General features: G+C 37.3%; 1 protein-coding gene across 1 annotated transcript in view; it reads right to left on the minus strand.

Annotated features, from left to right (window-relative positions):
• Positions 1–19,997, minus strand: part of LOC114654132 (bifunctional 3'-phosphoadenosine 5'-phosphosulfate synthase 1) — a 75,007-nt gene that overhangs the window by 18,310 nt on the left and 36,700 nt on the right. Inside the window, exon 7 of the mRNA XM_051929459.1 lies at positions 18,849–19,078. Coding sequence (XP_051785419.1) covers positions 18,849–19,078 — 230 coding nt within the window. The remainder of the gene's footprint in view (positions 1–18,848; positions 19,079–19,997) is intronic.

Here is a 19,997-nt window from a genome sequence, read left to right on the forward strand (position 1 = left end):
AGGCAGAACCATAACATACGACACCTTCTTCACATTGCTGTTGCTGGCTAAAAGACTGCTGCACTGCAACACAACTCTGCTTGACACCATAAATAAAGTAGGATGGGAGTTTCCACCTGCAGCTAAAGTCACTTCAGTAGTGAGCAATTCTCCACGTTAGTGTTTAGATCTGGCAGTGCCATGCTGATGATGTATGTGCCCAAAAAGAAGTCTGTCTGCATTCTCAGTACCATGCACCATAACATAGAGATTGGGCAAGATCGAAAAAAATAAAAACATGTTCAAATAACTCATATTCAAATGACATTTTCATGCATTCATTTGTTTGTGCATGTGCCAGACAGAGCAAGAGAGGCAAAGAAGGTTATTGGAATATAAAATAATCACTTTCTCACACGTATAATGAAACAAGTGTGCTTTTATTCAAGAATAATAAAAAAAAAATAATCAAGTGACGACAAGATACCAAGATTCACCAGCATTTGGGTGTCTGCTTATATCCCTTTGCTACTTTTACAAGTAGCAAAAACTTACACCGGGTGTTAAAAACATATTTGATTTGAGTCTGTATTATATAATAGTAATAACAACAGTAGCTCAGTACTCAAAACAGTAAATGCAGGGAGGACCCAGGATTGAACCTGGGATCAAACCTGCAACCGCTTGATTACGAGGCAGCAGAAATGTGTGTATTCCAAATAATAGTATATTATTAACCCTATACAATTCCAGACACCTCACTCCCAGATAAACAGACTTGAGCTGTGAAAATTCGGTGTGTGACATCAGCTGCCTTGCCTCATTTGGGGATGGGTGAGCAGGCCACTTGCTGCTTGTGGTGATTGACACATTTGTAAAACAAAGGTGCTGATGAGGAGGTGTAATGAAATTTAAGTTGGCGCAGCACTACAAATATTTTCGTAGGCTTCAGGGATTCAAGTGTTAAAGGATGAATGTCAGCCCCTTTGTCTGTGAGATGAAATTCAGGCTCTATAATGTAATGGCAGTAACATAAAACATTCCAGCAATTATCATGATTAATAACTGTAGCAAAGTATAAGACATGCAAAACATCCAAGAATCCTAGAGCAGTGACTTTCAAGTATTTTATGCAAATAATTTTCAAATCATATGCAACTGATTTTAGGCTATAAGAAAGACTAGGGGGCTCCGCCCCCTGCTCGCTTCGCTCGCCAACCCCTGGTGTTGGGAATGACAAAGAGCGTGATGTATGAATGAGATATAGAATAGCGTGACGGTGTAGATGATGCAAATAGAAAGCAAACAATAAAGTGTGTGGCACAGTGTAAAGGTTTATTGGAAAATTTCTTTGTACATGCCGTTTAAGTGTAAAAGGCAATTCCAGGTCAGAACTTGTAAGGTCAATGAAGATGGTCATTATCGTGATCAGAGTCAACTTTGTCAGAGCTTAGAAAGAGTTGTGTCTCTCCAGGAAGTAATGGAATGACTTGGGTATTTATGTTTTCCACATTAATATTTTTTGGACATAATATAGTGCGTTGTGTTAAAAGGGGCATTTGGTCTAATGAGATTGCTGTTCCAAATCTCTCTGTAACTAAGTCGTCGCAGATAAAGGCTTGAGGAATTGTAATAATATGTGGCTGAAGTCCATCTGTATTGGTGAGTGTACCATCTCTCAGTTGTAATAAGCAATTGTTATGATCTGGTTCTGGACATCGTATCTTTTTTACTAACTGTATCTTTTGAAAGCAATGCCAATTGTCTGCGTATTTTAAGGTGCACTGAACAATAGCTGAGTGCATGGCATCTGGAAGAATAGCTAATCACTGTTTAAAATCTCCTCCTAATAAAAGTACCTTTCCTCCAAATCGAATATTATTATTCATAAACGTTTGTAGAAGTTTATGAATGGTGTTGAGTAAGTGACTTCATGCCATTGTACATTCATCAATAAACAACATTTTTTGAAGACGGATGTCACGTGCAGTGCCACCGTTAATGTTCATAGTGGATACCGATTTGTAGGATCTAATGCAGTTGATAAAGATTTCACTTTCAGGTACATCGTCAGTTAGAAGCTTTTGTAGATATTCAGTATATGAATGTAAAGAAGGCAGTCTAATTTGACCCTTTTGACAACAACGTGTAAATGTATAACTTGTATTGCCAGTTGTTTCTTCAGGGAAGTGAACTGAATGACAATGATTGCAAATGACATTCATTAATCCGAATGAATTTTCCTGGTGTATGTTTTGCTTGTGCCGTTTGAGAGGCGCGTTGTTGCATGTGTAGTATTTGGGACATGTTGTTTTGGAGCTGTAATCGATTTGCCTGTGCTGTGTGAGAAGCCCGTTGTAGCCTTCGCTGCCATTAACGTATGTCTGAGACGGGAGGTGTTTCGTTTTGAATCCGTGCCTGTTGCGATGCAGCACTTTGATTGATAGTTTGCGTAATGTGGATCTAGGATGTAGATTTGTGCATATTTGCGTTGTTGATTTGTTTCAGGGTGCACTGTTCCAATGCGATGCAGTATCTGTGCACATATGCGAAAGCAGTATGGGCCATTGCCTTTTGGTGGCCTGATATTTACTCCGGTATATGCAAAAGCAAATGAACTATTGTAGGATCTAATGCAGTTCATAAAGTTTTTACTTTTAGGTACATCGTTAGTTAGAAGCTTTAGTTGAGCTTTGCGTTTTTGGAGTCGAGACATTTTTTCATTTAGAAATATGGATAAGTAATAAGGAGTATTGCACTCACTGTTAATATGGAGCCTTTTCTGCGGTTGAACGGTTAATAGTGCCTTATTGTAATGAGATCCACCTATGCTGCATAGCTGTCTATTTTGTTGTTTCTTTCGTGTTCGTGTGTTTGTTCCTGTTATCATTTCCTTTTCGTTTTGTACCCGTGACCGTGTATTCATGACTTGTTTCTTTCTCAGCATGCGAAATATGGATAAGTAATAAGGAGGAGCGCAGTCACTGTTAATATGTTTCCTTTTCTGCAGTTGAACGGTTAATAGTGCTTTATTGTAAGGAGATCCACCAATGCTGACACCTATGCTGTCTAGTGTGAAGGTGCTGACGTTCACTTTAGAATATGTGGCTTTGGGTGTGACTTCTTATGGATGTGGATGGGTGGGTGGGGGGGGGGGGATTGTTGAGGATTGTTGTTGCGCGAGTGTCTTCTTTCTTTTTGTGTTCCTGTGTCTTGTTGAATCCCCCTCTTTGTGTGTGTCCCGTCCCTCGCTTGTAGGGTCTGTGGGGTGGTTTTGTGTTCTTTTTTTTGTGTTCCATGGGCTTGTTGAATCCCCCTCTTGGTGTGTGTCCCGTCCGGTGCCTGTAGGGGGGGGGGGGTGCCTTGCTGTTGTGCGCGGGCCTCTTTTTTTTTTTTTTTTTTTTTTCGGGTCTAGTTTCGTGTGCAATGTGTTTCGTGCTTTTCCTGCGTTTGACTTTGCGCCTCATTTCTCCTTTTTGTATGTGCTCACTCCTTTTTTCTGTGGTCTTGTCCGCCACTCGCGGCCCCTCATCCGCCTTTGTCGCCCTCTTTTCTCCGCCTTTCTCCGACTCTCGCGGACTCTTTTTGCGCCTGCGCCTCTCGCGGCCCCTCATCCGCCTCTCTCGCCCTCTTTTGTCCGCCTTTCTCGGCTCCTCAGCCGACTCTCGCGGACTCTTTTTGCGCCTGCGCAGTACGTCTTTTTGCAGCTACGGCCCATGGCCGGATGTGCCTGCGTCCATCATCCGGTTTAGCATTCTCGGTTAGTAATATGGATGGTTTATAGTAGAGTTGCAAAAAGGAGAAAAAGTTCCTGAATTATTAACTTATGTTAGTAAAGCATGGCATAACTTAGTAAACCATGAGACAATATTAATTTTTGGACGTGTGTCCATTATTTTAGTTATTTTTATTAAATAATGCGGTTCAGAAAAAGGTTTTCAAGATTTGTTTAAAAAAAGAAAATTATGCTTTCACATATTTTTCAAACAGCAAAATCATACATTTCTGTTAATACTGCAGGTTGATTCAGGTTTTTATTTTAAATATATTACATTTCTTATAAGAACTTTACAGTTGTAAAGTAACATAAAATAAACTAAATGTAATCTTTCTAATATGAAATGATATCATATTTATCTGGACACAAAGTTTAAAGGCACAAGTTTCTTACAGATCATTGTGCATGTCTATGTTTTTAATCCTAATGGAATAGCAAGGAAACCTAGCAGCATGGTGATTCAATGGTAGTGCTGCAGCTTGGCAACAAGGAGAGTTCCAGGCGCTCACTGTTTGCATTTGCATATTTTCCCCATGTTTCTTGAGGGTTTCCTCCCATAATCCAAAGTTGTGCTGGTTAGGTGGAATGCTAAATTGGCCTATAATACGGTGCATCCAGAAAGTATTCACAGCGCATCACTTTTTCCACCGTTTGTTATGTTACAGTCTTATTCCAAAATGGATTAAATTCATTTTTTTCCTCAGAATTTTGCACACAACACCCCATAATGACAACATGAAAAAAGTTTACTTGAGGTTTTTGTAAATTTATTAAAAATAAAAAAACGGAGAAATCACATGTACATAAGTATTCACAGCCTTTGCTCAATAATTTGTCGATGTACCTTTGGCAGCAATTATAGCCTCAAGTCTTGTTGAATTTGATGCCACAAGCTTGGCACACCTATCCTTGGCCAGTTTCGCCCATTCCTCTTTGCAGCACCTCTCAAGCTCCATCAGGTTGGATGGGAAGCGTCGGTGCACAGCCATTTTAAGATCTCTCCAGAGATGTTCAATCGGATTCAAGTCTGGGCTCTGGCTGGACCACTCAAGGACATTCAGAGAGTTGTCTTGAAGCCACTCCTTTGATATCTTGGCTGTGTGCTTAGGGTCGTTGTCCTGCTGAAAGATGAACCATCGCCCCAGTCTGAGGTCAAGAGCGCTCTGGAGCAGGTTTTCATCCAGGATGTCTCTGTACATTGCTGCAGTCATCTTTCCCTTTATCCTGACTAGTCTCCTAGTCCCTGCCGCTGAAAAACATCCCCACAGCATGATGCTGCCACCACCATGCTTCACTGTAGGGATGGTGCCAGGTTTCCTCCAAACGTGACGCCTGGCATTCACACCAAAGAGTTCAATCTTTGTCTCATCAGACCAGAGAATTTTCTTTCTCATGGTCTGAGAGTCCTTCAGGTGCCTTTTGGCAAACTCCACGTGGGCTGCCATGTGCCTTTTACTAAGGAGTGGCTTCCGTCTGGCCACTCTACCATACAGGACTGATTGGTGGATTGCTGCAGTGATGGTTGTCCTTCTGGAAGGTTCTCCTCTCTCCACAGAGGACCTCTGACAGAGTGACCATCGGGTTCTTGGTCACCCCCGACTAAGGCCCTTCTCCCCCGATTGCTCAGTTTAGATGGCCGGCCCGCTCTAGGAAGAGTCCTGGTGGTTTCAAACTTCTTCCACTTACGGATGATGGAGGCCACTGTGCTCATTGGGACCTTCAAAGCAGCAGAAATTTTTCTGTAACCTTCCCCAGATTTGTGCCTCGAGACAATCCTGTCTCAGATGTCTACAGACAATTCCTTTGACTTCATGCTTGGTTTGTGCTCTGACATGAACTGTCAACTGTGAGACCTTATATAGACAGGTGTGTGCCTTTCCAAATCATGTCCAACCAACTTAATTTACCACAGGTGGACTCCAATTAAGCTGCAGAAACACCTCAAGGATGATCAGGGGAAACAGGATGCACCTGAGCTCAATTTTGAGCTTCACAGCAAAGGCTCTGAATACTTATGTACATGTGCTTTCTCAATTTTTTTATTTTTAATAAATTTGAAAAAACCTCAAGTAAACTTTTTTCACGTTGTCATTATGGGGTGTTGTGTGTAGAATTCTGAGGAAAAAAAAGAATTTAATCCATTTTGGAATAAGACTGTAACATAACAAAAGGTGGAAAAAGTGATGCGCTGTGAATACTTTCCGGATGCACTGTATGCGTGTGTGTGTATGTGCATGTTTGTGTGGTTGTGTGTGTCTGAGTTCCTTCTGCACTGGAGCTTGCCTACTGGAATACATTCCAGCTTCCCTAAAATAATTATATGGATAAGTAGGTATAAAAAATGGATGGATGAATCTAAGAAACCAGTTTAATAAAATTTCCATTGCTGTAGCACATTAGCATTTTCTCTCTATTATAAAAAAAAATCCTGGAAAGAAAAAAGCAGGGCGACGATACGTGATCTTCTCAGAAGACATTTAAAAGATCTGCGAGACAAAAAAGACTGGCCACGGAGCGTCTTGCGGGGACCATAAACATGAGACTTGGTGCTAAGAGATTGTCCCTGTGGAACATGAGATTCTTGTAAGACACGCCCTACTTTCAAACGATATCAAATAAGAGCAAGGCCATCAAAACACTCAATCATGGAAATTCACATAGCACACACAGATCCTGTGCTCTCAGCACATATAAAGCATATAAGGACAATATGCTCTAGATGAAAAGTCAATGGCTAAAAGCAAAGAAGAAAGAGCAGCGCTGAGAAAAGACATCCAAACGCGTTGGAGAGAAAAAAAAGGCAAATAAGAGATTATGAAAGCAGTGGAATTCGAAAGGCTCAAACAAACGATGGCACGATACACATGCAGAGAAAGGTACAGAATATGAAAGCAGTAAAATTCGAAAGTATTCTAGTGTCCTAGCCAAGTCGAAGTATTTTTTGTTTTAAATGACTGTTAGGTCCGATTGAGGGAGGGCGGAGTACAGAACGGAAGACTTATAGCGGAGTATTGATTGATGCGGTAAGGGGGGGGGCGAGATCCGGGGGAGGAGGGGTCGGAGAGGGTGCTAGAAAGTTGTGTTTGGGGTTACGAAGTCTGCGATTGTTCAAGAAGAAACTTTGCGACACTATTATGTCAGGCGCTACAGTATTAAAAAAAAAAAAAGATAGTAAAGATCACAATAGCGCAAACAGAAGGTAATTAATCATCAGAACCCGGTGTAATTGAAAAAATAGTAGGACAAATTGAGGTTAGAAATAAAAGGCAAAGAGTGGAAAACAATGTATATTCGCCTTCGCAACTTCATAAACACGTTCACAAACATTGGCGCAACACACATGCAGAGCAGATTATGAAAGCAGTGGAATTCGAAAGGCTTAAAAAAAAAAAAAAAAAACGTATGCGCGATACAAATATGGAGAAAATTAAAGAATATGAAAGTAGGAAAGTAGATCGCAGTAGCGCAAACAAATGGAAAATATTACTCGAAAAAGGGAAAATAATCACCATGGACCAGGTGTCATTGAAAAAAAATGCAGGACAAAGCGAGGTCAGAAATAAAAGACAGTAGAAAACAAAGTAAAACGTCATAAAGAGGTTAAAAAAAGGGGGCCAAACACATGCAGAGCAGGTTAAAGATAATGAAAACTGGACTTCAAAAGACTCAAAAAAAAAAAAAAAAAAAAATGTAGGCGCGAAATACATGAAGAGTAAGATACAGAATATGAAAGGAGAAAAAAGACAGTTGTCAAAAAAGAAAGTAAACATCGCATTAGCACAAAAAAAGAGAAATTATTACTCAAAGAAATAACTAAAAGGCGAATAGAGATCGAATATATGGACACAGGTGATATGTCAGAAGTATGTAAATTTTGTAAGGCTTTGAAGTTTAATTCAGAGAATTTCAAACATGGGGTTTACCTCACATGCATTTATTGGTTACTTTGCAAAAAAAATTATTAACTGCTGATGATGTAGATCGCTTCATCTGTGCTGAAATTCAAAACAGAGAAACCTATCCTGAATTATGGTACAAAGTCATTAAACACATGTCTCACTGACCTCATTTAAAAGATTCAGCATATTGGGACTTGAAAGATTCCAAATATTGTTGTTACATAAGTTCTGAAATAAAAGTAAAACTAATGAAATAGCAACAATTCAAAGAAAAAAAAAATCTTAAAAGTGTGTATCCGGAAAACCAAACACGGGGGTTGGCGAGCAAAGCGAGCAGGGGGCGAAGCCCCCTAGTGTTCTATAAAATAATGAATAGCAAACATGTGGAAGGTCATTAGGCTGGGAAGATTGTCCTCTTGTGCTCTGAGACAGAGATAGACAGAGCTGGAGACAGAAGGGACTGTAGTCAGAGGACATGAATGCTAATAACATTCTACTTATTGCAAATGGAAATCTGGAAATTAAAGGAAAAAATAAATTATGGGAAAAGCTGGTACTGAAATGAAAATACTGAATATGAATGAAGGATAAACCAAGGTGATATAGAGAGACAAGATGAAGGAGTCGTGGAAGGGGTGGAAATAAATCATAACAAAAGAAAGCAAAATATCAAGATAAAAATAGAAAGGATTGAAACTCTTTCTTTGCTGGAGGGCAAAATAAACAGAAAAAAGGAAAAGGCTTTTACATTGGATTTTCAGAATTCCTGGGCTGCTGTCATATACTAGTAGATTCAAAATTAAGGAACAGTGTTTAAATGATACAGGTCTACATGTCTTAGATGCTTAAAAATTTGTCAATATGCACAAAACCGGAAGAAAAAAAAAAACATTAGCTGGTGGAAGATAGACAGCCAGGCATACCAGATATAGGTATTCTATCCTTTTTGATTAAAAAAAAAGAAAGAAAAGGAAATCACAATTATTAAAATCTTGCACAGTAAGAAAAAGAAGGAAACAGCAGAAAACAAATACATTTTCTGTATGAATCTGAAATCTATAGGGCATCTGTTGAGTTGTCTTTTGAGATGTCCAAATTAGCACTTCAGCAGGTGTTAATCTAAAAAAAATAAACTTGATTTATTATACAGGCAGGGTAAATTACTTTTGCAAAGCAATTTGAAGGAATGTTCAGAAGAAATTTGGGTCATAGCATTTTGTGCACATTTCTACAATTGTTTTGAGATTGGGATTTTGTACAATTCTTTTCCCCATTTAAGACTGCAAGCTTTAGATTGCTGATTTATGAACTTCTAGAGATGACCTGCAAAGTACCACCCCTTTATTGTAGGGGGGGTTGGGGGTAGTTTGCTTGAATCACTCCCAACAGAAATTGCGATTGTAGCAGAACACAAGCCACAGGTAACCACACCCGGGGGATGAACCACATAGGGGTACAGGTAATGAGGAGAAGAGCAGAGCTGAACTTTTTAACATAGCAGTGTTTCAAAAAAATAAAATAAAAATAAAAAAAAAAACCCCTCTTTTTCTGAAAATGAAATGTATACACGTTTTTTATGATGTGAATCGCTCAATGCTTGTTAAGATTTTTTACTTGGAAATGGATGTATTTTATAAATTTCAAGGCTATCATTTTCACCCAACTTATCTTTTAAATGTATTACTGTAATTGTAAAGCTGCAAACCTCTCTATAAAACAAATGCAGGACTATAGTCCTCATCTATAAAACACTAGACAACAATACCACTAATTTACAGAAAATCAGATTTTGGATGCATTTTTGACTATGTAAGATGGCTTCTGAAATTGGTTAGTGAGTAAGCAACTATGAGATTCATCACTGCTTTTGATAAAATTACTTTGTTTATTAGGTCAAAAGCAACCAAGTCTATTGCAATAGCATCATGCAGAAAGCCAGGGCCAATCCTGGAACATATCATATACCTACCGTATACACACACACACACACACACACACACACATTCAAACTCACTTATGATACAGCAAATTAGCTGAAACCAATTTTGGAATATCTGACAAATGAGATTATATTGCAGTTAATCCAAAACAGGCATCCACAGTTCTATAAGAAACAAAAAATGGATCAGATTACTCCTTGTGCATCACTGTAAACAAGTATGTGACAGCATATTTAAATGAATGTCTATTATCAAAAAAAAAAAGGAATCTTTCTCTCACTCTCTCTATAATCTTTAAGTATGTAGTACCATAATTTTTAATAGATGCAAAAAAAGAATGCCTGGGGGCAAGTATTCAGTTACAGGGCTCTTCAGCGTAATCTCCTGTCACATTTAATTTTTAAATCAAGGCTTAAGGACTAACTCTTTAAGGTGGTTCTTAAGCCTTGACTTTCTCAGCAAACTGAGAGGCATAAATTGTCACAAAAGTTATTAAAGCAATCTGTGCAAACTTGTATTCAGGAATCAAGTGCTCTTTCTGACAATTAACTGAAATTTTCTCTTTTACGGGTTAAGTCATGCTGGTCAACGCAAGAAAAAACCGAACAACCAGACTTGAGCTAATATCATAAAAATGATACTACCAGCAAAGCACAAGAAACCATGCCAAATGTCATTCTTCCATTTACAGTCTGCACTGATGCATTTGGCAAGGTAAATTTTTGGGAAAAAGCAATATTATAGAAACACCCAAATTTGACTGAGAGATTAACTGATTGTTTACAATAAAACACTATTTCTGCTTGCTACATGAAAATGATGTATTTTGATATCAACGGGTAAACTTAGTAGCAGCCACACTGTCTTTTTCATGTATGGCCATGCTGTAACAGGTGGGAAAGTAAGTTAAAAAGCATGAAGGATAGTTGACAATTTAGAAGACAACATTTGAATTTCTTTGCCTTCAATAATTGCCAGGGTGAAATATTTTAACCAGACTGCTCCTGTTTGCAGTACTAGAGGTACAAAGACCAGATTACTTTCTAAACCAAGAAACCATTTTTACTTGGTTTGGTCATTAGCATGTAATAGATACTGGATTTAAAAGATACATTTGTTTATTGGTAAACTTTACAAATCTTGGTAACCAGTAGCAGAAGAATTTAATTGCAAACCAAACAACGTGACAATTTAAAGGAAAAAAAGCTGCTAATCATGACAATAATGGAGCTACACTGGTACTGCTACCTAAAAGTATAGATGAGTGGTTATAAGTTCCCTCTATGACTGATCCTACCAATAATGAAAGTAGCATGCACGCTTTCTGTTTCTTTGTATTTATTCATTGTGGGCTGCTTATCATGTTAAATATATTGTTAACCAGTACAAAATGTACTTGTAGAAAGATCGTGTTGACAGTGTGCCGTAACAATTCACAAGAAGTGAACATAGAACTATGCTCTGTGAATCCAGCACTAAGATCACAATGGGTGGCTGCCACAATGCACAGCGTTAGTTATTAGCACAGTCTAAAATCAAAGGCTAAGTGCGCCTCCTCACAGCAGAGAATAAGATTAGAAATGACGAATACCACTTCCATTGAAATTGCAGAATAACTATCTGTACATCCAAACATCTCATTGCTCACACATACTCAAAATTGCTTAGTAAGACTCAAAAAGGATGTGCACAGTGCATCAATTAAGTGAAAAAATGTCTACTTTGAGGAACTAACCAATATCAGTTATTGCCAGGTTCTTGTGAAAAATAGCAATTGAAACACAATGCATTTTACAGGAAGCACATGATGACAAAGCACATTTCTCATGAAAGTGATGGTGTTGTCCAAGTTCCTTTCTACCATTAAACTACCACTCCCTATGATCCTGTATTGGACTTGGTGGGATCTGATAACAAATGAGAGAATTAAACTTTAAAGTAATTCATCTAAACGGATGTTACTTAACCTGAAAAAATACAAACCGATTATATAAAAAACACAATACTGCAAAGTGACAAAGGAAAAAAAGATCAAAGTTATGGGGCATTTGGTAGGCGCCAGCAGGACTTGACCCATATTCTCTGTCTAAATGAGTTGGCAGTACACTCATGATTGATTGCATATAAAACATTAGGTTTAAAAATAGAAATTAAAGCTAAAACAGATGTATACAATTTGACTGGATGTTGACTGAAAAGACAGCATGAAATCAGATAAATTTTGAATTCTGTATGTTTTACTACTGTACTTTGCTATCTCTAGCTTCATTGCTATAAAATGACAAGAAGTAACCCAACTTGCTTCAATGAATACAGTATGGCCTAAGTACAGTATATCAGACATTCCTTGCTACTTTTAACAGTGACACAGATCAAACAGAACATTTGCCACATGATTTCTAAATTATTGTATAGTTTAATATCACAATTTTATAAATGTGTTAAGGAAACAGGCATGCTACATGGATGTAAATCAAAAGCTTGCATATGTACAACTCTCAAAACAAATTCTACATGTTACCAGGTTGACATTCAGGAAAGTGAGCTGCTTTGTATCACAATGGTAAAACCAATGCATTTAATGTGCCTTTAATTTATACGAATATATGCCTTTAGATGTGAACATTAAAAAAATAACCCATAAACAACAGAGCATATATTTTCCAGATGTTCAGGAAGACGGAACAACTTCTAGACTTGAGTCTCCTGGGCACAATACCTTAAAAGACCATGTGTGATACAAAACACAATTGATCATGTAGGGAGAGACTGCTGAAAAATAACAGCAGCAATCCTCATATATACAGCTGGTTTTAATGTCAAAGACAGTGATTTTTTTTTTATTCCAGATAATAGCAGCTACCAAAAAATCAAATAAAAAGAACAAAAGTGGCAAAAAAACAAAACAAAAAAAAAAAAACACAATTGTGATTAAACATATCAGAAATGAACTGGACTAAAGCATTTTGTTGAGATAAAAAATAAGCAAAAAACAGTTAACATTTCAGATATCTACAGTCCACAGTCAGTAGAAACCTGGCTGTTGAACTAGCAGTGTGTTTGATTTTCTTTGTTAAATCATTATATTCCCCATCTGCATAATCAATAGATAAAAAACAATGTCAAATTGCTGCAGATGAGAATGACATATCACTTAAACAGCATACCATTGTAGTAGCTACCTGTAGTCTTTTACGCATGATAACTACAAATTGTAAATATTACTGAGTAATTGGCTCCCATTACTTGTGCAGCACCAACAATTCAAAGGGGAAATTCTTTAAAACTTACTCCGAGGTTGTACGGCTTTCTTTTACTTGCAGTCACCAAAGAAAAATTACCTTCACTTCATAGTCATTCAAATTTGTTAATACACAGGTTCCCTGCAAGTATTACATTCTAACACAAGTATAATATACTACAAATAAGTACCATCTTCACCTTCAAAGCACAATTTATTTAAATACTAGCTGAAATACCCAGGAGGAAAATTAAGTTTGTTTTTTTTTTTGTTTTTTTTTAAATTGTTTTGAGAAAAATATAAAAAAAAAAACAAAAAAAAAAAAACTTAACAAACAATGAAGACTCACTAATGTGTTTTGTCTTGCGGCCTTGTATGCAAGTTATTGTCCAGTTGACACTCGGAACCGTCCAACTCTATTTAATTTCAAAAGCAACGGGCGCGTGTCGGTGCTCAAACATAAAGAATGCTGGCAGTCACATCCAGTTTGCCCTCTGGTGGTCATTCTGAGCGTCAACTGGATGATAACTTGCATACAAGACCACATGATCACTCTCCCACCCACCCTACCCAGAAGGGGGGTGGGGGTAAGGGTTAATTTCACCATAAAGTATTTTTAATCGACCAATGAGAAACTTGTGTACCAAGTTTCATGGTAATCGCTCCAGCCGTTCGGAAGTGATGCTGGATATATAAAAAGTCAAAAGTTTGTACACACCTAGAAACTAATTTTCACCAAAAGGCATAAAGTTAAAGATGACACATTTCTTTAATATTTTAAGCAAGATTACATTTCATTTCCATCATTCATAGGCACAAAATACCAACAACATGAAAAGGGCCCTAAGCAAATGTTTGGGCCCCCAACATGGCCAGTACTTAATAACACTTCCTTTGGCAAGTATTACAACTTGTAGATGCTTTTGGTAGCCAGCTAAGAGTCTTTCAAGTCTTACTTGGGCTATTTTCACCCATTCATCCTTGCAAAAGGCTTCAAATTGTGGAAGAATCTTGGGTCATCTTGAATGCACTGCTCTTTTGAGATCTATCCATAGATTTTCAATGATGTTTAGGTTGGGAGATTGAGAGGGTCATGGCAGAACCACAAGCGTGTGCCTCTTGTGGCACTCCATTGAAGATTTTGAGGTGTGTTTCAGATCATTATTTTATTGTATGACCCATACTCCTTTTAACTTCAACTTGTTTACAGATGGTGTGATGTTGGTTTCCAGAATTTGCTGGTATTTATTTGAATCCACTCTTCCCTCTACCAATATCATGTTCCCTGTGCCACTGGCTGCCAAACAAGACCAAAGCATGATCAATGCATCCCCATGCTTAATAACTGGAATTTATCACCCTTTATCTCTAAAACATACCTTTGCACATTGTTGCCAAAAAGTACCTATTTTGACTTCAGTCCACGGGACTTGTTTCCAAAAAGCATCAGGCTTGCTCAGAAGTTCATTTGCAGGTGCTGAATTTTGTGGCCAAGACAAAGGGGAAGGTTTACTTCTGCAGACTCTACCATAAAGGCTCATACAGCGGGGAAAATAAGTATTGAACGCATCAATTTGTTTCTCAGTAAATATATTTCTAATGGGGCTATTGACATGAAATTTACACCAGATGTCATTAACAACCCAAGTAATCCACAAATACAAAGAAATCAAAACAAATAAGTCCAGGAATTAAGTTATGTGTAATAAAGTGGAATGACACAGGGGAAAAAGTATTGAACACATGAAGAAAAGTGTATTGAACACATGAAGAAAAGTAGGTGCAAAAAGGCATGGAAAGCCAAGAAACCAGCTGAAATCTGTCAGTGTTTAGAAAACAATCCTGACCCCTACCAGTGCAAATTAATATCAGCTGGTTTAGTCCCAATTGATGGCCTATAAAAAGGGTTCTCATTACCAAGGTGTCACACAAGAAGCATCGCATGATGGGTAAAAACAAAGAGCTTTCTCAAGACCTTTGCATCCTTATTGTTGCAAAACATACTGATGGCATTGGTTACACACGTATTTCTAAACTTCTGAATGTTCCAGTGAACACCGTTGGGGTCATAATCTGGAAGAGGAAAGAACATCATTTCACCATAAACGAGCCATGACCAGGTGCTCCTTGAAAGATTTCTGACAGAAGAGTCAAAAGAATAATCAGAAGAGTTGTCCAAGAGCCAAGGACCACTCATGGAGAGCTTCAGAAATTCCTGGAATTAGCAGGTACATTTATTTCCAAGAAAATAGTAAGTAATGCACTCAACCGCTCTGGCCTCTATACACACTCACTATGCAGGACTCCACTGTTGAAGAAAAAACATGTTGAAGCTTGTTTAAAGTTTGCTGCACAACATTTGGACAAGCCAATGAAATACTGGGAGAATATAGTCTAGTCAGATGAGACCAAAATTGAACTCTTTGGATGTCATTGCACAAACTATATTTGGAGGAGAAATGGTACTGCACAATACCCCAAAAACAACATACCAACAGTGAAGTTTGGAGGTGGGAACATCATGGTGTGGGGCTATTTTCAGCATATGGTACTGGCAGACTACATAAAATTGAAAGGATGAATGGAGAAATATACCAAGACATTCTTGATAAGAATCTGCTGCCAACTATCAGGATGCTGAAGATGAAACGAGGGTGGACATTTCAGCAAGACAATGATCCTTAACACACACCCAAGGAAGCTCTCAATTGGTTTCAGAGAAAGAAAATAAAGCTGCTAGAATGGCCCAGTCAATCATCCGACTTGAATACAATTGAAAATCTAGGGAAAGAACTGAAGAAGGGAGTTCATTGAAGAGGCCCCTAGAACCTTCAAGATTAGAAGACTGTTTGTATGGGAGAATGGGCCAAAATCACACCTGAGCCTGCGACTAGCTTCTCCATTCAGGTGTCCTGAAGCTGTCATTACCAACAAAGGCTACTAAGCAATAAGTAAATTTCAGCAAGCGTGTTCAGTACTTATTACCTGTGTCATTCCACTTTATTTCACATAATTTAATTTATGGATTTATTTGTTTTCAATTCTTGGGTTGTTACCAACATCTGGTGAAAATTTCATGTCATTTGCCCCATTAGAAATATATTTACTGAGAAAAAAGTTGACGCGTTCAATACTTATTTTTCCCCCCGTATTTGTTTAGGTGTTGCTGCACAGTATAACAGTACACCACCACTCCTGAGTCCTGAAGGTCTTTTGCAGTCAAATTTGGTTTTTATTTGCCTTTCTAGGAATCCAATGAGCAGCTCTTTCAGAAAGTTTTCTTTGTCTTCCAAACCTCAACTTGACCGCCACTGTTCCTGTTAACTGTCATTTCTTAATATTATGAACTGAGGGAACAGCTACATGAAAACATTGCTATCTTCTTGTCTCCGCCTCCTTCTTTGTGAGCATCAATTACTTTATTTTTCAGAGTGCTAGCTTAGAGGAGCCCATGGCTGCTGATTGTTAGGACAAGGTCTGAGAAGTAAAATAATTTATACAGCTTTGCAATTTGCATCACCTGGGGGTTTCCTAACCTGACCGGGAATAAGCCATAGCTCTAACAAGCTAACTAAGGTGTGAGACTTTGGTAAAAGCTATCTGAGACCTCAAATATCTCGGAGAGTCCAAAACCTTTGCATGGTGCTCCTTTCCTTTTTTCACTATACAAATGTACAAAACAAAAACAATACATCTTGTATAAAATGCTGAAAAGTGTCATCTTTAACTTTATGCCTTTTTATGATCAGTTCATCTTCTGCTCACTTAACTATTCACAGTTACATTTTATGAAAGGGTAACCAAACTTTTGCATGCCACTGTATTATTCACCTATTACCATAAAGTCTCATCTTCAGCAGCAACCTCTTTATTGTCCTAATAATAAACTCCTTTAGTTTATCCTTAAATAGTCATGTATAAATGCTATTTAGTTATTACAGAGAATAATACAGGGTGGCCAGAGAAAAAGTGGCCCATCTCATCTGCTGCCTGAGTGTACATGAACATGCTGAAATGGGCACAGAGATGTATTGACACACAAGGAGATCGCTTTCAGTATCTTCTGTAAATGTGAGTACCAAATTTGATAATTTTTCTCTTTACCAAGTAATGCAGTCGTATTTTTTTTTTTTTTGTGCAATTTTCTATCAAAAACATGACAATTTCTGAGTGTGTTTGTAAACACAATTCCAAAAAATAATCTCTACTTAGTCATTCATTTTGTGAGTTCACAAAAATAACTTGATTTTACAACATACAACAGGTGAAATACAAGTCTCAAGCCTCAATAATCTACCAATCTTAGTCATGGTGACCTAATACATACATCTACAAACATATCTAACAGTTATCTTATTTTTGAACTATCGGATGAAACAACAAAGTAGAAAATTCAAATACTATACAGAAGGCTCTCCAGCACGAAATAGAAGCAGAATGTAAACATTGTGATGTGACAATGATACTTGCTGCACCCTCAGACCACTCCAAATAAAGGATTTTAATTGCATTTTCTAATTCTGCTTCTTTGTGAACTGTAGAATTGTAATTTTACCTTGATTTAGTCAAAGAGCTCAACATAACAGGACTCTGTCACATTACACAGGACTAGTTATACATAAAAGTGCAAAAGATAGGACAGGAAAACCTCTGCTCAAATGGTAATGAACAGAAACATTCTAACATTAAGCATACTACTCGGCAGTACAATGATCTACCAATACATTAACTAGTTTTCTTTATAAACTGTAACATTGTAATTCTGGGAACACTGTTAAAACAATATCTCTAGTTTCAATAATTAAGCCTTATTTTCTTTATGATGTTTGTTGTTTAAAACTAGGGGTGTACTATGTAAATTATTATTTATCTATAATGTTCTCAATTGCTGCATTACTTTTTAAATGCAAGTCCTATATACTGATTGATAACCACACACTTCCACTGGTCATAAAACGCACCTAATATGCCTTTTTTTTTTTTTTTAAAACAAATTCTTACTTAAACAAAAATATGTGCACTAAAAAAAACAAAAAAAACAAAAAAAAAAACACAATGCCAGGAGTAAAGCAGAAATTAAACTTTTTGAAAAAATTAACAGTATCTGCAGTATCTTAAACAATTTGTCATCAGAAAGTTGAGAGCACTACCAGGGGATTCTTTTTTAATTTGAGAGCACAATCAGAAGATTATTTTCAAAAATTGTTTCATATTGTTATTGCTAGCTGCTTTTCTCCACTAAAATGACTAATATCAATAAAAAAGATTTTTGCTTGCCTTGCTGCTGAGAAGAAATGTTACTCATAAATGACAACTAAAGATTAGAAGGGTATAAATAAAAGGATATTGTTCATGAATGGAGAGCATATACTGTACATGTAAGCATCATAATGCAGAGCTTTGTAGGTTCTATGAAAGGACTATAATAGGGAAGTGGATTGCCTCATTAGTATTTTCATAGCTCCCCACCCCTTCCACTAACACAAGTGTTAACATTTATTTTCACTCGAACCTCCAGCCTATCATACAAAAAATGAAATTTGCAAATGTTCTCTGTTGCCCTTTCAACTCAATATTGGTCAGTACTGATGGTAAGAAAACATATCCATCAAGGCATTTGAATCATGAAGTATTTTAACCCATTACTACTTATTCAGCAGATGCTTCCATATCCATGAAGTTGCTCACTTGTCCGTTCCAAAGTTACAGGAACAGATCCTACCCATATTTTGGTTGTTGTGATCTTAGTAGTATTTGTATATCTCACTCTAGCATAAAGCATGATATTAAGAAAAACTGCACAGAAAAAAATACCAATGAACATCCGTGTAATGACTGTCCCAAGTAATTTAATTCAAAGTACATCCAGTCTTTGTACATACTTCTCTTACAAAGCTGACATTATTTCTTTCAACATAAACTCAAAGGAATACAATTTTTTTTTCCATATGCACAGCTTGCTTAAACACAAAGGAGAAATCTTATTATGAAGCAATTTAGAAAGAACTTACTTTTTAGGATCATAATAGTCCATTTGTTTTTTTGTCTTGTTATACGCAGCAACTTTAAATGGAACAATTTCCAAAGAAATCAAGCCAGGGGCCATGGTTAGAACTTTAGCACCATGTGAAGGTTCATAGAGATCCTTCCCAGTCTCAGGATGTGGCATGCCAGCAGGGTCACGGCCAACAATGTAGAAGTTTGCGCCCGTTACCATACGTGCTCTGCAATGCCACTGGACCTAAAAGACAAATATTGATTACATTTACAAAACTTCAATACAACAGCAATATAAGGGATTCCCCTACATCAATTTAATGACAACACAATGACATCTTTCACATATTCTACAACTCTGTGATGGCCAGTGTGATGTTCTACACACTGGTGTGCTGGGCTGGTAACATCACTTCAAGAGAGGCCCACTAAATCAACAAACTAAAAATGGCAGGCTCAATTATGGGACATACTGTGGGATCCCCTGGAGGCAGCAGTGAAGGAGAGAATTAAAACAAAACTAAGTGCTATTATGAACAATACTGCACATCCTCTCTCTGACACACTAACAATAAGGACTTTCAGCCAACAAATTATTCAGCAGAAGTGTGTCATCGCTACTGGGGCTCCTTTAAATGAACGCCTGCATAATGCCCTCACTATGACTGTGACTGTCAAGTCAGATGTTTTTCTTTTTAGTCATTCTGGTATGTTTTCAGACCATAGTGTGTGTGTGTGTGTGTGTGTGTGTGTGTGTGTGTGTGTGTGTGTGCGTGTGTGTGTGCGTATGTATATATTTATAAATCTATTTATTTATTGATCTTCTGTAAAAAGGCACATTTTTCCCCAAGGACAAATGAAGTTCTGTCTAGTCTAATTTAATGTAATAACTGAGCAAATGAAATACTAAAAGCAATAGCTGACAATTCAATGATGTATATTAAAATTAGTACTTACATTCATAAATGTTATTTCACTTTCTAAGATTTACTAACATTATTTCTATATACAGTGGGGGAAATAAGTATTTGATCCCCTATTGAATTTATAAGTTTGCTCACTTACAAAGAAATGAACAGTCTCTAATTTTTATGGTAGTTTCATTTTAAACTACATTTTAAATTCAGCAGGGGATCAAATAACTATTTCCTCCACTGTATGTA

The sequence above is a fragment of the Erpetoichthys calabaricus genome, chromosome 7 (assembly GCF_900747795.2).
Source record: "Erpetoichthys calabaricus chromosome 7, fErpCal1.3, whole genome shotgun sequence".
NCBI classification, from domain to species: Eukaryota; Metazoa; Chordata; class Cladistia; order Polypteriformes; family Polypteridae; genus Erpetoichthys; species Erpetoichthys calabaricus.